Here is a 19,701-nt window from a genome sequence, read left to right as displayed (position 1 = left end):
ACTAGTTTTTGTTAGCGAGTTGTACCGTACGGCATATACATATCCCATCTGATTCAGATCTAGACTGAACAAAAATATAAACGCAACGTGAAACATGGAACCAACACTTTACATGAGCTGAAATAAAAGATCCCAGAAATTGTCAATATGCACAAAAAGCTTATTTCTCTTAAATGTTGTACACAAATGTTTTTACATCCCTGTTAGTGAGCATTTCTCCTTTGCCAAGATAATCTATCCACCTGACAGGTGTGGTATATCAAGAAGCTGATTAAACAGCATGATCATTACACAGGTGCACCTTGTGCTGGGAATAATAAAAGTACTTTCAAAAATGTGCCGTTTTGTCACACAACACAATGCCACAGATGTCTCAAGTTTTGAGGGAGCATAAAATTGGTATGCTGACTGCAGGAATGTCCACCAGAGCTGTTGCCAGAAAATGTAATGTTAATTTCTCTACCATAAGCCGCCTCCAACGGCATTTTTTAAAATTTGGCAGTATGTCCAACCAGCCTCACAACCGAAGACCACGTGTAACCACGCCAACCCAGGACCTCTACATCCGGCTTCTTCACCTGCGGGATCGTCTATACGACCAGCCACCTGGACAGCTGATGAAACTGAGGGTTTGCACAACCGAAGAATTTCTGCAAAAACTGTCAGAAACTGTCTCAGGGAAGCTCATCTGCGTGCTCGTCATCCTCACCAGGGTCTTGACCTGACTGCAGTTTGGCGTCATGATCCGACTTCAGTGGCCAAATGTTCACCTTCGATGGCCACTGGCATGCTGAAGAAGTGTGCTCTTCATGGATGAATCCTGGTTTCAACTGTACCGAGCAGATGGCAGACAGCGTGTATGGTGTTGTGTGGGCGAGCGGTTTGATTCTGTCAACGTTGTGAACGGAGTGCCCTATGGTGGCGGTGGGGTTATGGTATGGGCAGGCATAAGCTATGGACAATGAACACAATTGCATTTTATCAATGGCAATTTTAATGCACAGAGATACCGTGACCAGATCCTGAGGCCCAGTGTCGTGCCCTTTATCCACTGCCATCACCTCATGTTTCACCATGATAATGCACTGCCCCGTGTCGCAAGGATCTTTACACAATTCCTGGAAGCTGAAAATGTCCCAGTTATTTCATAGCCTATATACTCACTAGACATGTCACCCATTGAGCAAGTTTGGGATGCTCTGGATCATTGACACCACAGCGCTGCAACAATCATCTCTACACATTTTTTACATTTCCACTTTACAAATGCAACCCAGGAGATGTCTTTCTTCTCATGAGATTGGCTTAAAACGCATACAGATGCAGATGCATACATCAAACATACCAACCTCCACCAAGACAGCAAACTGCGGTCTATAAAAGCCTGAGCTACAATGCAAGGTACTGTATGTTCCTACTGAATATGATCGATGGCCTGGAGGAGGGGAAACTCAGCTCACAAGGCAGGGAGATTCCCATTGATTTGACTAAATCAAGGAAGACAGAGTGGAGCTAAGAACTATCAGAACTCCAGGAATTCGGAGCCTATGGATCCTGTAGACTGCTGGGTTCTGACCTACATAACACAGGAAAAAAACAACTTTTGAGTACTAGGAACTTCAATGCCTCTCTTTTTCATTTTCCCTACTCCATTTCTCCCTTTCTCTCCGTGTGGGTCTCACCAGGCCCGGCAGCAGGATAAACTCGGCAAGGGCGCATTAGAAATGACTAAGGGGGCACAACTATTTTCGCTTGCTGATAACACAGGATGGATAATAATCGAAAGTACAATTACACACAATGTATTTGCAGCCACGCGCGGCTGTCTTGTCACAAGAACACTGCACCGCTTTACAAAAATGCATAAGCGTCTCGAGAAATTGCAAGTTATGACAACGCTACATGCACAATACCCATCAATGCAATGCAAAACAGTTGCTAATTACCGCAATAACACTTCCACATGCCAATACATTGCATTTCCAATGTGCAATGCACTGCCACGATTTATCAGTACAATGGAGCTTGGACACAGCTACCAAGCTGTCCTCCCACAAGAGTGCCGTACTATGCAGCATATGATAAGAGAAATGTGTATTCCATAGCAACGAGTTGTTTTTAGAAACACTATAGCTACACTGTTACTCAACCATTGGTCAAGGTCTGCCTACCCCTCATCAATGTAATGCAGAGCACCTCTTCTACTATATAAAACAACATTAAAAACAATCCGATTATACTATAAACCAAACATTTCCAATCCTATCACAGAAATTAAGCAGTAGACCTGCCAATAAAGAAAATCACGTCTACACCCATTTCTGACATTTGCCACACTTTTCCGAAAGCTAGCAAATTACAAGATAATACTAGGCCAGCCAGGCTGCCTGTTCTTACCCAGATTCAAAATATTTGCAGCCTCCTTGACGCTGTGTTCAACCTCCTCAGAAGTCTCTCGTTCCACTCCCCACGGAATTTGCTTGTAAGATCCCTCTGAAATGCCAGCTGAATCAGCATGTGCTTTCCTCCTGTGCAACATGCTCTGTTTGTGCTCACTGAATACATTTTTCAATGTTGAAAAAGAGTTCTCGCAAATTGCTGTGGATGCTCCAAATGTTAATCCCAGCTTCAATGCCATCATCACAGTAGGCATAGCTGTTAGAGGCCCGGAGTATCTATCCAAAATGCTCTGCATAATGTTAGTCCAATTTTCTTCTCCAGATCGGGCTATTTCAGTCTGTAGAAACTGGCGTGCGACAGTAAACTCAATTTCCACAAAATCTCCAGAGATGAAGTCCAGCAGTGGTTTCACCTTTTCCACATCCATAAAAGGTTTCATTCTCTGGGTGCAAGGCACACAGGGCCTCAACAAATTGGCTGTTTCGTTCGTTAAATCTTGCTGACATTTCTCCCAGTACAGCATCCAGAGTGCTGATGAACAGTATTTTGCACTCCCTCTCATGATCCTCTTCTTGCTGGCCCATTGTTGTTTCGACCACATGTTCTTTCAGATTACTACTCCCTACTCTTTGCCATTTGCTTGGAGCGGGGGTGTCCGTGTGCTTGTATTTCCTTGCAGGAATATTCCAGCCACTCTGCCTTTAAACCACGTGCTACAAAATGCCAGTTTTCTCCCACAGTATAGGCGGGTTGGGTATCTTGGAGGCTGCAGGCCCCTCCTCGGGTTGGTTACCTCCTATGTCACCAGGCTGCAAGACGTTTGTGCAGGTGCCTTTGCTGCTGGGCTCGACGGCCTTGGCCAAGGCGATTAGCGTCGGCTCAGCGGCCTTGGCCTCTGTGGCAGGCTTCTCCTCCTCCCCGCCGCCTTGATCCGATGCTGCCGTCGTGCTTTCTAATATCCATCATGCTATCAGCTACCTAACTATCTGTTAACATTAGCTAAATCCCATCCAGCTGTGCGGTGAAACTGTTTTGTTGTTGTTGGTAGTAAGTAACTTTGAAAGTAAACCTAAACAGTCAAATTGACCCCGCCCTTCTACTGTCAAAGCCAATTGTTTTTTTCAACCGGTAAAATGTGTATGACGTACGTATGATGCACGCAAGGGAGTTGCATGAATGAAGCATACACAACACATCGGTTGTGCATGACGGAGGGGGCATATTGTGGGACAGAATAGGGGTACAAAACTGAGGGGGCACAATATTCCAACTTTTTGCACCCTCGTGGCGCCAGGCCTGGGTCTCACCCGTGGGTCCCCGCAGTATGAGTACACCAAGTCAGGACTAATGAGATTTATTACATAGTGACGGTAATTAAGTGACTTATTGGGGACTTTTCTGCTACTGTACGTGTGTGTGTGTGTGTGCCCTTTGTGGCTCAAGTGCGCTGAGGCTGCCGAAAGCTATATGATTAGCGCCGTGCATCCTGGCGTATTTTGGGAGGCCCACTGTTATTGTAATTCTTCTGTGAAGTCATTTTGGCAACATTTGGGGGCTCGTCGCTTTTTTTCCTGTCTTTTCTACAGCTTGTCTGGGAAGGACTGATATACCCCTTGCGCCTCGCTGCAGTTCAGAAGACACTAATAGTCCAGGGTAGAATGAGAATGTATTAAGCTTATTTCAGTCAGTTAAGGTAATGGAGAAAATTAACATAAGGATAACTGAATTTAGCCCCGGAGTAAGTGAATGCTTATTGGATTTCAATTTGAATGGAGTGTCTTAGTGCCAGAAAGGCCATACACACACAAAGTCTCTCTTATACACTTCCTCTTCGACACACACCTGACACAATCCCCTTTTCAACATACTTTCAACGTCAAAAGGACAAAAATCTCTGCTGTTACCAAGGTTATTATAGTGGTAGCAGTTGATGTTATTCTTTAATAACAACGACGGTTGATGAATCTTATGATATCCCCTATCACGTAACCGTCGGATTTTAGCAGACAAACATCGGGCAATAGCACACAAACATCGGGCAATAGCACACTTGATAACCTGGATGAGGATAAGAAAAATAAACAACTCCCACTATTGGAAGTATCATGCTCACCAAAAAACTTCCCCATGTTCCAAATGTGGAAGACAACCACATGACTGAACCTAAATCATCTGGATTGTAATCATGATATTTAGCGACCTCAGTCCGGATCTTTTGGATTAGGTCAGTTATTTCCTCAGAATTATCAGGAATGTAAGTACAGCATTCGGCACCAATAACAGCACATGTACCCCATGTTTGTCTGCGGCATAGTGTAGAGAAAGAGCTAGAAACGTACTGACGCCCGAGTGTCCCTCATCCTGCTGATGCATCTCTGTGTTCGAATTGGAAACACCACACACATCCTGTATTAGAAGGAAACTCGCAAGGAAAATAATTTCAAACATCTTTCCCTTATCTGCAAGACAATAATATTCAATTGTCCTATTGTCAAGGTAATCATTCACATAGTCCTTTAAAAGTGACCAGCTCTTCCACACTGGTATCAGTCCCACATAGATAACTATTAGAAATTATGTTCTGACAGTCTGCCGGTAGTGAGGAAGTCTTCTTCCGTTCCACTGGTTGATGAGGACGTCTCCAATGAACACTTCACCAGTGATCTTGTATCGTTTCAAGTACAGTCCTTGGGTTAAGGGATATTGCTTCAGCTTCAGACAGTAGATTCTCATAATCTATAAACGAAGGAAACAAAAAAGTGAAAGCAACATGTCCGGGTTTCAAGAGAAATTGATATTTCACATAGATTTCCCTAATATGCTGACCTCGTTGTGAGCAAAACTAGATAAGGACCTTCCCATTTTGGCCCTAATGTGTGTTACATATTTTTTTAACCATCATGGGTAACACCGAAAGCATACGTTGAGTCTGTGTTGATATTAGCTGTTTTTCCTTCAGCCTGTTTGCATGCTTCTGTCAAAGCCACCAATTCCACCACCTGTGCTGATGTTCCTGCAGGTAACGTGCCTGTCACTATCACATTGTCCATTGTAGTAACTGCCCAGCCTGTCTTCTTCACACCCCCCTCACAATGCTTGAACAGTCTGTGTTTGAGATAAACTCAGGGTTTTCCAACGGATGACTCTTAATAAACCCATCAGAGAGCTGATCCAAAACCAACTCACAACAGTCGTGTTCAAGTAATGTGGTGTCTGGAAGAAGCATCAGAGTAGCTGGATTACATGGTGTGCCACGTTGTATGATGATGTTAGGAGCCTCCAAGGAAATGGACCATTTGTTACAACGAGCAGCTGTGACCTGTGCAGCTCGATTCATTGTCAAAGAGTGTGAACAGCATGTGGTCACTTGATGGTAAGATGTTGGTCGAGAACAAGCGATGCCACCATCGACACAGAGACGTAAGTAGCCTGCATAGCTCTGAGACAGGGACCCCATCCCAAACACACATCATCCAGTTTCTTCGAATAGTAGCCTACAGGATTCTGACAATCACCATGGTCTTGTGTCAGCACTGAGGTCATGTAGCCATCTTTTTCAGGAACAAAGAGGGTGAACGGTTGGCCTGAGTCCGGAATGCCCAAAACCGGCACTGATGACAGAGCTAGTTTAAACTTGCCAAAAACCTTTTTCTGTTCTTCCGTGAAGGCTACAGAGTCTTTTGAATCAGGGCCTCTCTTAAGGAGGTCGTTAAGGGGTTGTGCAATTTCGGCGAAGGGGTCCACCCAGCATCTGTTATAGTTGCACAAGCCCTTGAAGGAGCGAAGTTCTTTAATAGTAGTGGGCTCCTTGGCAGCTTGTATGGCAGCCATACGACTTTGTGTCGTCTCTCTCTTTCCCTGTGAGACCAGTTGGCCAAGGTAGACAACCTGTGATTGCATGAGTTGGGCCTTCTTAGGGCGAGAGGGGGTCTGTTAGTTTACCTCCATGGCATCCAGCAAACTCTACTGCTGAGCCGGAGAGAGCTTCTTATATTTCTGCCTCAGCATTGTGTCGTTTGGGCTGTTGTCCTGTTTCCATTTTCCCTTAAATGGACCCTGCTTCTCCTGTCCATTCCTCATAAGGACACGTTTCCTTTCCCGACAATCTCGTTGCCAGTGACCAGAAATCCCACAATAATGACATATACCAGGTTTCTCTTTGGCTGAACGAATAATGTTGTTTGTTTCACTCGGAACCTGCACAACTCTGATGACAGCTGGTTTATTATGTTGATTGATGTCCCTGTCCAGTCGTGACAGCCTGTCGATGATGTTTCCGTAGTTTTGTCTCTTCCAGCTGATGGGTGATTGCCCCATTTTTGGAGGAATTGAGTGCATCTTCATCTTCCATGTCTAACCACCTCAGCTCTATAAACCTTTTCTTCAAGTACACCATGTTCACGGGCTGTTCAAAACAAAGGCTAATAACTGTAACCCATCAAAAGGATATAGATTGTAGAGTTTCTTATATCGCTTCAAATGCCACGTCTTCATACCGACGTCTCCTGGATGCTTCAGTCTTTGACCATTCATCCAACTGTTTTGGAGATGCTGATTTATGTGTGATTACTGTCACTGGGGGGTTTGTCTTTAGTACCTTTTACAGCCTGTGTTCTGGTTGGCCTAAGACATGGTTCGTCACCGCTGTCAGAATCTGTTGACTCAAAGCCAGGTAGTGCTGACCAGATGCTTGAAACCTGATCCGCCTTGCACAATTCAGTGTGAGGATAGATGGAGAGAACAGAGAGGCCACAGGTGGGGGTCAAGTCTTACTTTTTCACCCGTGTCTCCTCCTGCAATAGTTGAATTTCTCCTTTTAAGGTTTTTATCTGTTCACCAAGAGCCCTCAAACTCTCTTTATCTCTCTGCAATGTCAATGAGTTAGATATTCTCTGTATTTTTCCCCAAGCTTTTTGTATATCAGACATATTCCATCTTTGTCAACAATGACAGAATATTAATGTATCATCTCTTGCCTACTCTCCTCTACTTTGAAATGGTTCTTTATATCACTAGACAGTGAATTCAAAATCTCTTTTATATTCACATCCGTATCAGCCGTTCCGCCCTTCTCCAGAGTGGATTTCTCACTTAAAAATGGCATTACATTACAAGTTGTATAATATATATCTTATAGACTTATTTAACCCCAACATACATACATACATACATACATACATACATACATACATACATACATACATACATACATACATACATACAACCCCTTGAGGACTCTAACCTCTTATCTTCTAGAACACTAATTGTTTCTGTAGGGCCTGGTTAACCATAAAAACTTGCTACTCAAATAGCAACTCACTTCTATGCAACAAGAAGGTTTCACACCCTTAATCAATTATGGCTTATTTAACTGATAGGGCTTTAACAAAAGGACTCAAACCTTCAATAGAGAAAAGGACTAACCTTTAATAGAGGACTCAAACCCCTATACATCACAGATACGTATCCCTCATTGCATGCACTAATTTTAACCTGCTTTGGTTCTTTTAAATTACATAGGTCTAGACTCACCCAGGAATATGATATGTCAACAATCAGTAGATTAAGAGTTGACTCCCGTGGTGGGTTTCCGTCAGCCCTCTCTCTTTCCCCAGGATCAACGCACAGTTGATGAGTTGTTCCTTGTTGTTGGTCACGACCAATTCATCCGGGTCATGGCACCAAGTGTTAGCAGTTGATGTTATTCTTCAATAACACAGACCCCAAAGCAAATCAGGGGGAGAAATATAGGTTTATTCAATGAGAACAAATCATAGATGTTATGCTGGGAAGTAGATGTTCATTCTTCCCTGTCCTCAGTGATTCTCCACAGAATAAAGCGACATTATGCAATTTATAACCCCCAACCCTAGCCTGTGGTTGACCAATTAGAATTCCATGCAGTAAAATTGGGCCAATGGCCAAATAACATGTATCCTGTTTCAGGGTCAATGTATAGACCATTCGAACCAATGAAAACTTGCCACATGTAGCTGAGTCCAGGACTGAAACTCCTACACCGATTCTAAACAGATGTTGAACTGAAAAACAACTATTTCCATTGATTGTTAATTCCCTATTGACCTCTAGTCCTCTGTGTTGTGTATTATCTTAAAATATTTTTACAATAGTAAACTAAAACTAATCATGAAAAAACTATTTAGTACACTGAACTAAAATAATGAACAATCCTGTTTGAAAAACTAAAACTATACTGAAACTATAATCTTTGACTCCAAAAGTAACTAAAAATAAATGAAAACCACCATAAATTCTGTTCAGTTTAAGTTTTTTGGGGGGACAAAAACCTAATGGGTTTAGTGGGGTTTTCAAGCTTCTGAATCTGGTGGGTCACATTGAGTTTGGGGACGTTCAAGTTGGTGACCGCCTTTAAAAGTGTGTTGCATCGTGGGTAAGAAAATTGTCCGACTTGCACCTCATGTCGACTGAATGTACAAAACTCATGTGATCAAAGGTCATAAAGTTGTGCTAACACTATGCTATACTCATTCACTGCCACTGAAGTGCTGGTTGTAGCGTGTCGAAGTAGGGAGAATGCGCATTTTACGGCTTATAAAGGTGTTGAACAAAGTGTTGACAGTGAATAACAACTTAAACATGAATTTACACATAAAACAGATGCTTTTTACTCTCTAGTCATGGTTTTAAAAGTTTCGAAATCTTACAGTATCAACTTCGCTGTGCGTTTGAGGCTTCTTTTTGCAGTCTATGGCTAAAGAAAACTGTGCAGACATGAGCTATCTGATTGGCCAGCGGTATGCCTATAGGTGCACTTGATTTGCTCTCTGGGCCTACCAGGTGGGCGGAGTTCTACCTTCAGACACATGAAATGGTTCGAATTGGGAACATTTTGCCTTCCCGGTGCTAGGGCTGTTGAATCAAGTGCACCTACCACGAACAGCGCGAAACGAATGTAAAAAAAAAAATTGGAACGCAAGACTTTATCGTTGTTTGTTTTACAGAAATGTTTGGTGATCAACTAGGAATGCCTTGTCGATCGATCAGTCGATCGTGATCGACCGGTTGGTGACCACTGCTGTAGATAGTTCAACTCTCCAGTAGGGGGTGCTGCCCTGCCTATATTTTCTTATAGTGGATATTACATTGAAGATCTGACGTTTTTTCAAAGGTACAAATTCAACATACATGTAACCCTCAAAACTACATTGATGACTTTTTATAAATCCAATGTAATTTCCAGCATAGATTCCACATCACAATACGTTGACAAATTACGTCAAAACAACATTGACTCAACCAGTTTGTGCCCAGTCGGGTTGATTTCACATTTCCACAGAGTATCTGCACATGTACACAGGTGTGCTTCATTCTGCTACAACGTGGTAGCTACGGGACCAAAACAGTGGAGAAGTTTAGAGGCGCGCTTCAACGCTCCTGGTTGTTGCGGAAATTGAACCGCTACCACTGTTTACTTCGTACATTACATCACCTCACTGAATCTACCTTTGGGGCAGCAGGTAGCCTAGTGGTTAGAGCGTCGGGCCAGTAACCGAAAGGTTGCTGGATTGAATCACCGAGCTGACAAGGTTAGAAATCTGTGGTTCTGCCCCTGAACAAGGCAGTTAACCCATTGTTCCCTAGTAGGCTGTCATTGTAAATAAGAATTAGTACTAAACTGACTCGAAATGTACATTTGTTTTTATAAAACGAAACTAGTAAAGTGGCTCTGAAAGGCAAGCCAGTAAACAGGTTAAATAAAAAAAATAAAAAACCTTTAAAAACTTAACCTAACCTATGACCTGACCCATCACTTTATGTATTACTTCCCCACAATGGCAAGAAGTGACATCCCAAAAGCCTCCCAAAATACATCCCAAATCCTCCCAGGCATAGGTTACTTTCTGTCCCTAACACGAAAACTAAAACTGAAACTAAATAATATAAAATCGAAATATACATTTGTTTTTATAAAACTTGAACTAAATAGGAACTAGTAAAGAGGCTCTGAAATCTAAGTGAAACTAAACATAATTTCAAATAAAACTCTTAAAACTATTAGAAATAAAAACAAATACAAAAACCCCAAACTATAATAACCTTGGCTGTGACTTTTTTTTATTGTCTGTGTATGAGGAAAATATGTTTCATAAGAATGTATTAGGTGTAGTGTGTGTTTATATGAGAGAGAGAGAGCGAGAGAGCGAGCGAGAGCAAGCATGTGTGCGTGTTTGAGTTTCTGTCTGCTGGTAATGAGCATGCTTTTTTTCTGTGAAAGTCTGTTTATTACAACTGTCAACACTATAAACAAACAGCCATGCGTTAAAGGTGAAGTTCACCACAAAACACTTACGGGTCCTTTATAAAACACTTGCCTTGCTGTTTGTCAGTACCCCAGACAGTCTCTAGTTCCATTGTTTGAGTATTTCGATTTCTGTATTTATATATCAAAATGCTGAATTTCCTGAAATTAACAAAAATGCATACAAAATGATGTGTATTTAATAATGTTACATAAACAATGACTGGTGTCTCGGCATCGAATTGCCAAATAAAGAGACGAGAGAGGACGCAAGGAGTATGCAATTGAGATCTTCCCACAGAATTCTACACGCTCGGGCCAGATTAATCTAATCCCCTCATTGAATAGAACGGTGATCCCATTCAAGACAACGATGGCATAATGGGTGGACTGCCGGCTATTGCAAATGTACCCATAGGAGCAGTGTGGTAAGGAAAAGCAGGAAGTGCACCCATCAATCTGTGCTGTGGGTTGTTTAATCAACTCAACTGACATTACAGAAAATATATTCCATTGCATGAGCCACATGAGTTAGCATCATTTGAATAAACATTCCACATTACCATGGAAATTATTGCATCATGCACAGCAAGCGGTACTGATGCACCAAGTCTGGAACCAACAGGACCCTGAACAGCTTCTGCCCTCAAGCCATAAGACTGCTAAATACAGTTGAAGTCGGAAGTTTACATACACCTTAGCCAAATACATTTAAAATCAGTTTTTCACAATTCCTGACATTTAATCCTAGTAAAAATTCCCTGTCTTAGGTCAGTTAGGATCACCACTTTATTTTAAGAATGTGAAATGTCATATAATAATAGTAGAGAGAATGATTTATTTCAGCTTTTATTTCTTTCATCACATTCCCAGTGGGTCAGAAGTTTACATACACTCATTTAGTATTTGGTAGCATTGCCTTAAATGTTTAAAACTTGCGTCAAACGTGTCGGGTAGCCTTCCACAAGCTTCCCACAATAAGTTGGGTGAATTTTGGCCCATTCCTCCTGACAGAGCTGGTGTAACTGAGTCAGGTTTGTAGGCCTCCTTGCTCGCACACGATTTCAGTTCTGCCCACACATTTTCTATGAGATTGAGGTCAGGGCTTTGTGATGGGCACTCCAATATCTTGACTTTGTTGTCCTTAAGCCATTTTGCCACAACTTTGGAAGTATGCTTGGGGTCATTGTCCATTTGGAAGACCCATTTGCAAGCTTTAACTTCCTGTCTGATGTCTTGAGATGTTGCTTTACACAACAAAACATAATACACACAATCTAGGAATGGGATAAGTATAAAATATATGGATGAGCAGTGACAGAGCGGTTAAGATGCAATAGATAGTAAAGAATAGATAGTGAAGGATACACAATACACAGTTGAAGTCGTAAATTTACATACACCTTAGACAAATACGTTTAAACTCAGTTTTTCACAATTCCTGACATTTAATCCTAGTAAAAATTCCCTGTCTTAGGTCAGTTAGGATCACAACTTTATTTTAAGAATGTGAAACGTCAGAATAATAGTAGAGTGATTTATTTCATCGCATTCCCAGTGGGTCAGAAGTTTACATACACTCAATTAGTATTTGGTAGCATTGCCTTTAAATTGTTCAACTTGGGTCAAACATTTTGGGTAGCCTTCCACAAGCTTCCCACAATAAGTTGGGTGAATTTTGGCCCATTCCTCCTGACAGAGCTGGTGTAACTGAGTCAGGTTTGTAGGCCTCCTTGCTCGCACACGATTTCAGTTCTGCCCACAAATTTTCTATAAGATTGAGGTCAGGTCTTTGTGATGGGCACTCCAATATCTTGACTTTGTTGTCCTTAAGCCATTTTGCCACAACTTTGGAAGTATGCTTGGGGTCATTGTCCATTTGGAAGACCCATTTGCGACCAAGCTTTAACTTCCTGACTGATGTCTTGAGATGTTCCTTCAATATATCCTCATCAATTTTCTTGCCTCATGATGCCATCTATTTTGTGAAGTGCACCAGTCCCTCCTGCAGCAAAGCACCCCCACAACATGATGCTGCCACCCCACGATCTTTGTCCCCATGTGCAGTTGCAAACCACAGTCTGGCTTTGTTATGGTGGTTTTGGAGCAGTGGCTTCTTCCTTGCTGAGCGTCCCTTCAGTTTATATCGATATAGGACTCGTTTTACTGTGGATATAGATACTTTTGTACCTGTTTCCTCCAGCATCTTCACAAGGTCCTTTGCTGTTGTTCTGGGATTGAGTTGCACTTTTCGCACCAAAGTGCGTTAATCTCTAGGAGACAGAATGCGTCTCCTTCCTGAGTGGTATGACGGTTGCGTGGTCCCATGGTGTTTATACGTGCGTACTATTGTTTGTACAGATAAACGTGGTACCTTCAGGCGTTTGGAAATTGCTCCCAAGGATGAACCAGACTTGTGGAGGTCTACCATTTTTTCTGAGGTCTTGACCGATTTGTTTAGATTTTCCCATGATGTCAAGCAAAGAGGCACTGAGTTTGAAGGTAGGCCTTGAAATACATCCAAATTATGTCAATTAGCCTTTCAGAAGCTTCTAAAGCCATGACATCATTTTGTGGAATTTTCAATGATTGCATGACATGTTACTGATGGCGTTCCACAATGTTACACTGCCATCATTAGGCTAGCCAAAGTTAGGCTGAAAGGTTTTGCCACCAGCTCCTCTTTGGTTGGTTTTTCAACCGTGGCGATGTTGGGAGGTTGGTTTGGTGTGGCAACTTTGTATATGACCTGTTAATCTTCCCGCCTGCTGGACCAATCGTGTTCTGAAGTTGAACGTCTTCAGTTCAGACACTCTTCTCTACCCAGTCCTTAGCGTTATGTTATCCTTTCCTACTGCGTATCCTGTCAATCTGCATATGACAGCTGATTGACGAGGGCATCATTTTCTGAGCTAAACTGACCAAGACGCACCTCGAACAACACATGAAACCTCACATAATTTTGCCTAAAAACAATGACAATTTCTCTCAACCAGTGGCAAATGGACTTTTTAGGTGAGCGCTGATGCTGCCCTGTGATAAGCATTGCCCACTTTGTCAAAGGCATGGGTGCAAAATATTTTGCTTCTCCGTTCCCAGCACTCCTCTCAAGGGCGCTGTTGGAGAGATGCATCGCTGCGGCTCTCCACCAACGTTCCGTCAAAAATAATATCTATAATAAATCATGTAGCAGATATGGGATATGGTAGAAAGAGTATGTGGCCTTTTCTGTAGCCTACAGGCTGGACATAAAATGTATGACAATGTAATGAGGCGGACACTTTGAACATCATGCTTCTCCGATCAAATAGCCTAATCTAAATGGCACGCAATCAAATAAAAAATGCGCTGTCATGTTAACAAACAACATATCCTAACAACAGGACAGGTCAAAGTAAAACGGCCAGTATAGAATAGACAATCACAGCTGTTGTCCAGGAGTTTCATCCCATTGTCATTATCAGTGGTTTCAAGTTTGTATCCGACAATTTTTGACAAGTTGATCATAGCGTTAAATAGCCAAATTGACTAGTCACAGGAATCTGGACAAAGAAAAGCCAATGCAACAGCCTGTTTAACAAAATGGTGGGCCTACCACATGGATAGGCATCAGTGGAGGCTCCTCTGAGGAGGAAGGGGAGGACCATCCTCTTCAGTGAATTTCAGAAAATAAATGGGCCTAGGTCTATAAAACATCAAATATTACAGGCTAAGGGATAATTAGCCGTATTGATGATGGCACAATATATTTACATTTACGTAATTTAGCAGACGTTCTTATCCAGAGCGACTAACAGGAGCAGTTAAGATTAAGAGCAATACTCATGGGCACATAGACAGGTTTTTCATCTTGTCGGCTCGGGATATCGAACCAACAGCCTTTCGGTTACTGGCCCAAAACTCTAACCGAAAGGCTACCTGCCACAATACTATTGATGGCTCTCTTGGTCTTGTATACTTGAAGAATGTATAGCCAACTCATTGCTCAAAGGGTGTTAGTGGTCATAGTGTGAGGCTGTTGTTCTTCCTCTTGTGTATGGGTTTACAGGTTCATTAGGATATTATTGGTATAAAAGCTAGACTGGCAATTGCAAGCAACATGTTCTCCTCTACTACCACTATTGACTTTATACTTAGTACACTGTTTCGTAATATATATTCAAGTTTACGTAGACCCAGATTCTGAAGTGCGTGTCCCATACATTCTTTTTCTATGTTGCACATCCACTCGTTGTAGACACTGTTTACCTAGCCAGCATGTCATCATCGTCAGACAAACTTGAAGGGGACTACAGTATGCAGTTACATTATGGGGTGTAGGCAGGATACTCGAAAATACAGCTATTTATATTCATCTTAAGAGAGTAATATAAATATATCCTGTGAGTAATATTGGCCAAAACACTTACGGTTCAGAGAGCTTCCCATTTGGACCGTGAAGTGTGGCACGGCGTTTCCAGGTGATCCTGGGCATTCTGAAGAAAGTCTCCAACACACCGGGATTGATGCGAGACAAGAAATCGTAGTAGTTTAGTTACGTACACACACGCCATCTTCAGCTGGATCGTCAGTCTGATGTTCTATTTCCTCCATTATCGGAAAAGGCTGGTCCCATTCTCGACAGCCGAGACATTCACGGTCTGTTGGTATGTCCAGCAACTGCACCACCAGTCACCGTGCGTTCTGGGAAGAGCCTGCGTTTTCCTCAACATCTGCTCGCTCCTGTCTCTCTCTTTCTCTCGGTCAGCCCGCAAACGGAACAACTCAGCCTTAGTATACTCCGGGCTCAAACCGATATGGCACTACAGTACCATTCTGAAAATAAGGCAGGTCTCCAATTTCCTCTTGGTTCTCGATCTGACATTCTTCACTCTAATAAAATTGGACGAGGGCAGCAAATACTGTGAGGGAGTGAGAACAGAAAATTATTGCTTACATCCTTCAGCCACGCCGACCTAGGTCCCGACTCGCATGAATCAACTTCTTGGATTTCAATACGAAAATAACAAAATACATAAATAAAATGTGCCTACCGAATTAAGTTATCTGAACAATTGGGCCGAGAAAGTCATTACAAAGGCTGCTGCGGTCATGGGAGGCCAGAGCGGTGTGTTTGGGAGGCATTTATGATGGACTTTGACGTTGCATGGGATTTCTATGGGGAAGGAGGGGTAGAATCAGCTTATTACCTACATCTAAATACTCAAGCAATGGACCTAATAACTGTCTGGGTACTGACAAAGGACCAGGCAAGTGACTTTCCAGACTTTTAAAAGGCCAACAATTTCCAGTTGAAAAGCTCTGCCAGTTTCATCTTATTAGGAGCATAAATACCTTAAGGCTGTCTGAAGAGGTAAAAAGCATACCCCATGACAAAACCTCTGTCACATGTAAGTGATACTCTCCCACACACACACACTGACACACACACGCCAGCTGCTAATCACAAATACATTGACCCCTTTCTGGCGGAAGCTGATAGAAAAAGGGTCTGGAGGTCACAGGAGGGAGTGGGCCTTGGCAGTGATTGCATTCCAATGTACAAGGCCTCATTTTATTACCAAAGGGGACAGGCACTTTTAGTTAGTCAAAGGGGACCATAGAATCAGCACATTGTAGAGACCCAAATTCCCAGAGCATGCAGAGAAAAGGATAAAGGAAGGTCATCAAGGGCGAGTATAGAGAGAATGCTAAAGAAGAGATAGACATCTGTGAATTTGAAGCATAATGGTCACATTTGACAGCTGTGCAGGCGTCAAAAAGGAGTGAGGGGACGGATGTTATCACCGCGAGACTGACACGATCAAACAGACACAGACAGTCGAGAGCCCCCAAGTGTAAAAAGATAAGATTGTGTAGTAGAAGGACCGAATTCACAGCAGCCACTTTTGCAAAAGAGTAAGATAGATGTGATAACGAATTAGAGTGTGACTATTTCAATAAAGTGATATGCGCGATACAAACAGGTTTCCGCATGCATATTCTGAACACAAACAGGCAGAAATATACCCACATACAAAAACTAAACTTAATGAAGCACACCCACACAATCACTCATATAACACCTATACAGACAGACAGACACAGTCAGACAGACACACACACATTGAAAAACACCCCCACCACACACACACACTCCAAATACTAAAAAGCTTGACTCACCCAGAAGAGGAGGTTGAAGAAGACCATGCCGTAGCGCAGGCCCCTCATGCAGCCCTCGGCCATCCTGCAGCGCCGCAGCTCTAGGAGGAAGATGAAGGAGAGGTCCAGGTAAAACACCACATACTTCTTCCCCTGCGAGGTGGTGTAACGGCCTTTAGCCGCCTGCGGACCCGGCGCCGTGTGGAAGCCGAACGCAAAGGGCGGACGTTTATACTCGTACTCGCCACTGTAGCTGTGGAAGCCCGAGGTGAAGGGCGGCGTCTCGGGCTTGCTGTCCAGTGAGGGACTGCGCCGGTACGGCGTCTCGTCCGTGCTCGAGCGCCTCATGGACTAACTGGAGGTGAGACGCTAGCAACAGCTGAAGTTTTAATTCAATCCGTTCCTTCAAGAGATCTTTGAGAGCCCACCACAAAAAAAGTCACTTAAGACCTGAACAGAGACACAAAGTCCAAATAACGTGTCCTCAGGGGACAAATGTGCAGAGTTGTGGTGCCAGTAATGTGGAATAGCAACTGTTCCCAATAGTTTCTAAGCTAACCAGCCTACAGTGTTTTCACCACAGAAACTGAAGCGCGATCAGGCATGTAGTCCAACTGTGCCCCTGCAGTGATAGACCAGCTAAGATTAAAACACATCACCTCAAATTTTTTACACTGCTTAATCCTACAACACCTGTATATTCCGGTTTCCCTTTGCTTAATCCTACAATACCTGTTCGTTATATGTTCCTTTCCTGAATCCCACAGCTACTGTACAGCTGTCTATCACCTGAAAAAATAAGCTCTAGTTTTTACAATTCCTGCTAATCTTTAGATCAATCGGACGCACATAATCGCAGGGACGCTTGGCACTACCCGAACTGCTCTAATCTGGTCGGTCGGCTGAGTGATATGTCACACCTGGTTCCATTAGAAATTCCGGAGCAGGTGCGCTCTGGCAGAGAAAACAGCCACTGTTGACGACGACAGTGTTTTAGCCAATCAGTATCTTTTACACCAGAACCAGAAAAGTTAAAAAGAGAGAAGATGTGCAGACCAAGAGACAACACTGAGGTGAATGTGTGAGGATGAGTGAAGGGAAAAGATGCACGAGAAAAGGATAGGTAACTGAAATGAAGAGAGCATTCTTTGGTTTCCATTAGGTGAACGCTCTACCACTTTCCTTGTCTGGGTTTTCCTGTTCGTCCTGGTTCGTTCTTTTTACTCCTCTCTAACTCCCCCTCTCTGCTTTTCCTCTGTTCCCCCTTCCCGCAGCTGCTGTTTCACAGGTCTACCTGCTACTTGTCTCACTGCCTCTCTCCTTCTTCACCTCGGTCTCCCTCCCTTTCTGTCTATCAGTTCTGATGTAGACACATTTCCTTAATTTCCACAGTCCAGCCAGTAGAGCGTTGTATTAGGGCAAGGTTCCCTCTCCTCCTCTTTTCTCCCTCCCTTCTGTGCGCCTCTTGGTTTGTTTTCTCCTCTTTCTCTATAGGTGGGTAACGAGAGTAAAGTATCCGCCAGGGTCATGGCCAGAAGAAGAAGAAGAAGAGAGACACATTCCTTGGAGGAAAAAAAAAGACTGCAGTGTCATAGCAACCGTCCAGCCTGCCTAGAGCTCTCTCTCTCTCTCCCTGCCTCCCTCTCTCTCTCTCTCTCTCCCTCCCTCCCTCCCGCTCTCACTTACTGTCTCTCATTCACTCACACTATTTCAGCACTCCCCTTCTACTCCTTGATAACTGTCCCCAAATCCTGACAGTGAGATGGGTTGGAGCAGTCATTCACAGCCTATAGCCACACCCTACTACAGAGCTGAGCCAATCCGCTTCCTGCATCCCATCCTCCCTCTATCCCTCGCTCTCTCTCTGACACACACAAACACGTGAGCATTAACCCCACACAAAAGAGGACCTGCTCCTTGGTTAACATACCAGCAAGAAGCTAGTGCTCCCTCTCCCTCTCTCTCTTCATCTCATTCCACATTCTATGGTCCTTCTCTCACTCAAACCTGCACTCTATATACACTTGACTACAGTCATGTTTTCTACCTCTATCCCCCGACAGGACCAAACATACCCACACAGTGCAGCTAGAATCCCATGCTGCAAGCAACTCTCCCTAGATATGCATATGCATTAATATAGAGGGAAACGCACTGCCTCACACTGCTGCACCTGACAGACGATCAGACTAAACAACAACACGCTCCACAACTCCGGGACCATCTGGGTCAAAACAATGAATTGTGATGAAGGCTTGGTTTTTAATAACAAAAAGGTCAATTATGATTGAACTTGTATTTTTCTCACCGAGATGCCAGTAGCGGAATATTGAACTTTCAGTTTGTTCTTAGATGCATGCACATGTTAGACTGCAAGGCAGCGAGTTACCGATAAGCCTATAATTGTTTATTGCTTGCTATTGATGTTTGGTAATTGTGTGGATCATCTAAAAATAGAGTTTGTGTTGATTTAAAGCTCTATCTTATACTGTATAATATACCTATTCAAAATGATTTTCCATAATCCTCACATATTGCTGAACATACAAAATAAGGAAGGCATAAACGTCCTGGAATGTAGCACAGTTCCCTGTAGATATGCCTATCAGGCCATCAGGTTTACAGCACAATCTCTCTTCTACAGGCTTAGAGAACCATGCCTGGTAGCACCATCTCAAATACAAAAGCAAGCAATGATAAACTACATTAACACAATTGAATGATACATTAAAATAGCAGTGGAGGCTGGTCCAGGTGAGAAGGGGCAAACTGACCTCTTTTGTACATTTGGGGAAAATACATAAAACATATTTAGACAACAATATGGATAATTTAACGTAAATACTATACACATACAGACACATTAATGTCCTACCTCT

General features: G+C 43.0%; 1 protein-coding gene across 3 annotated transcripts in view; it reads right to left on the bottom strand.

The window, feature by feature from the left end:
* The window catches only part of LOC115202850 (tetraspanin-4), a 105,733-nt gene that overhangs the window by 65,494 nt on the left and 20,538 nt on the right, over positions 1-19,701 (bottom strand). The window contains exon 2 of one of the 3 annotated variants that reach the window (XM_029766926.1): positions 16,844-16,923. In XM_029766926.1, coding sequence (XP_029622786.1) covers positions 16,844-16,906 — 63 coding nt within the window. In that variant the 5' untranslated portion in view covers positions 16,907-16,923. Of the gene's footprint in view, positions 1-16,843; positions 18,452-19,701 lie in introns of those variants that run through there. The other 2 variants (XM_029766925.1, XM_029766924.1) reach the window with 2 other exon arrangements.

The sequence above is a fragment of the Salmo trutta genome, chromosome 12 (genome assembly GCF_901001165.1).
Source record: "Salmo trutta chromosome 12, fSalTru1.1, whole genome shotgun sequence".
Lineage (NCBI taxonomy): Eukaryota > Metazoa > Chordata > Actinopteri > Salmoniformes > Salmonidae > Salmo > Salmo trutta.
The sequence above is the reverse complement of the archived record's forward strand: the minus strand, read 5'-3'. Positions and strand labels throughout refer to the sequence as shown.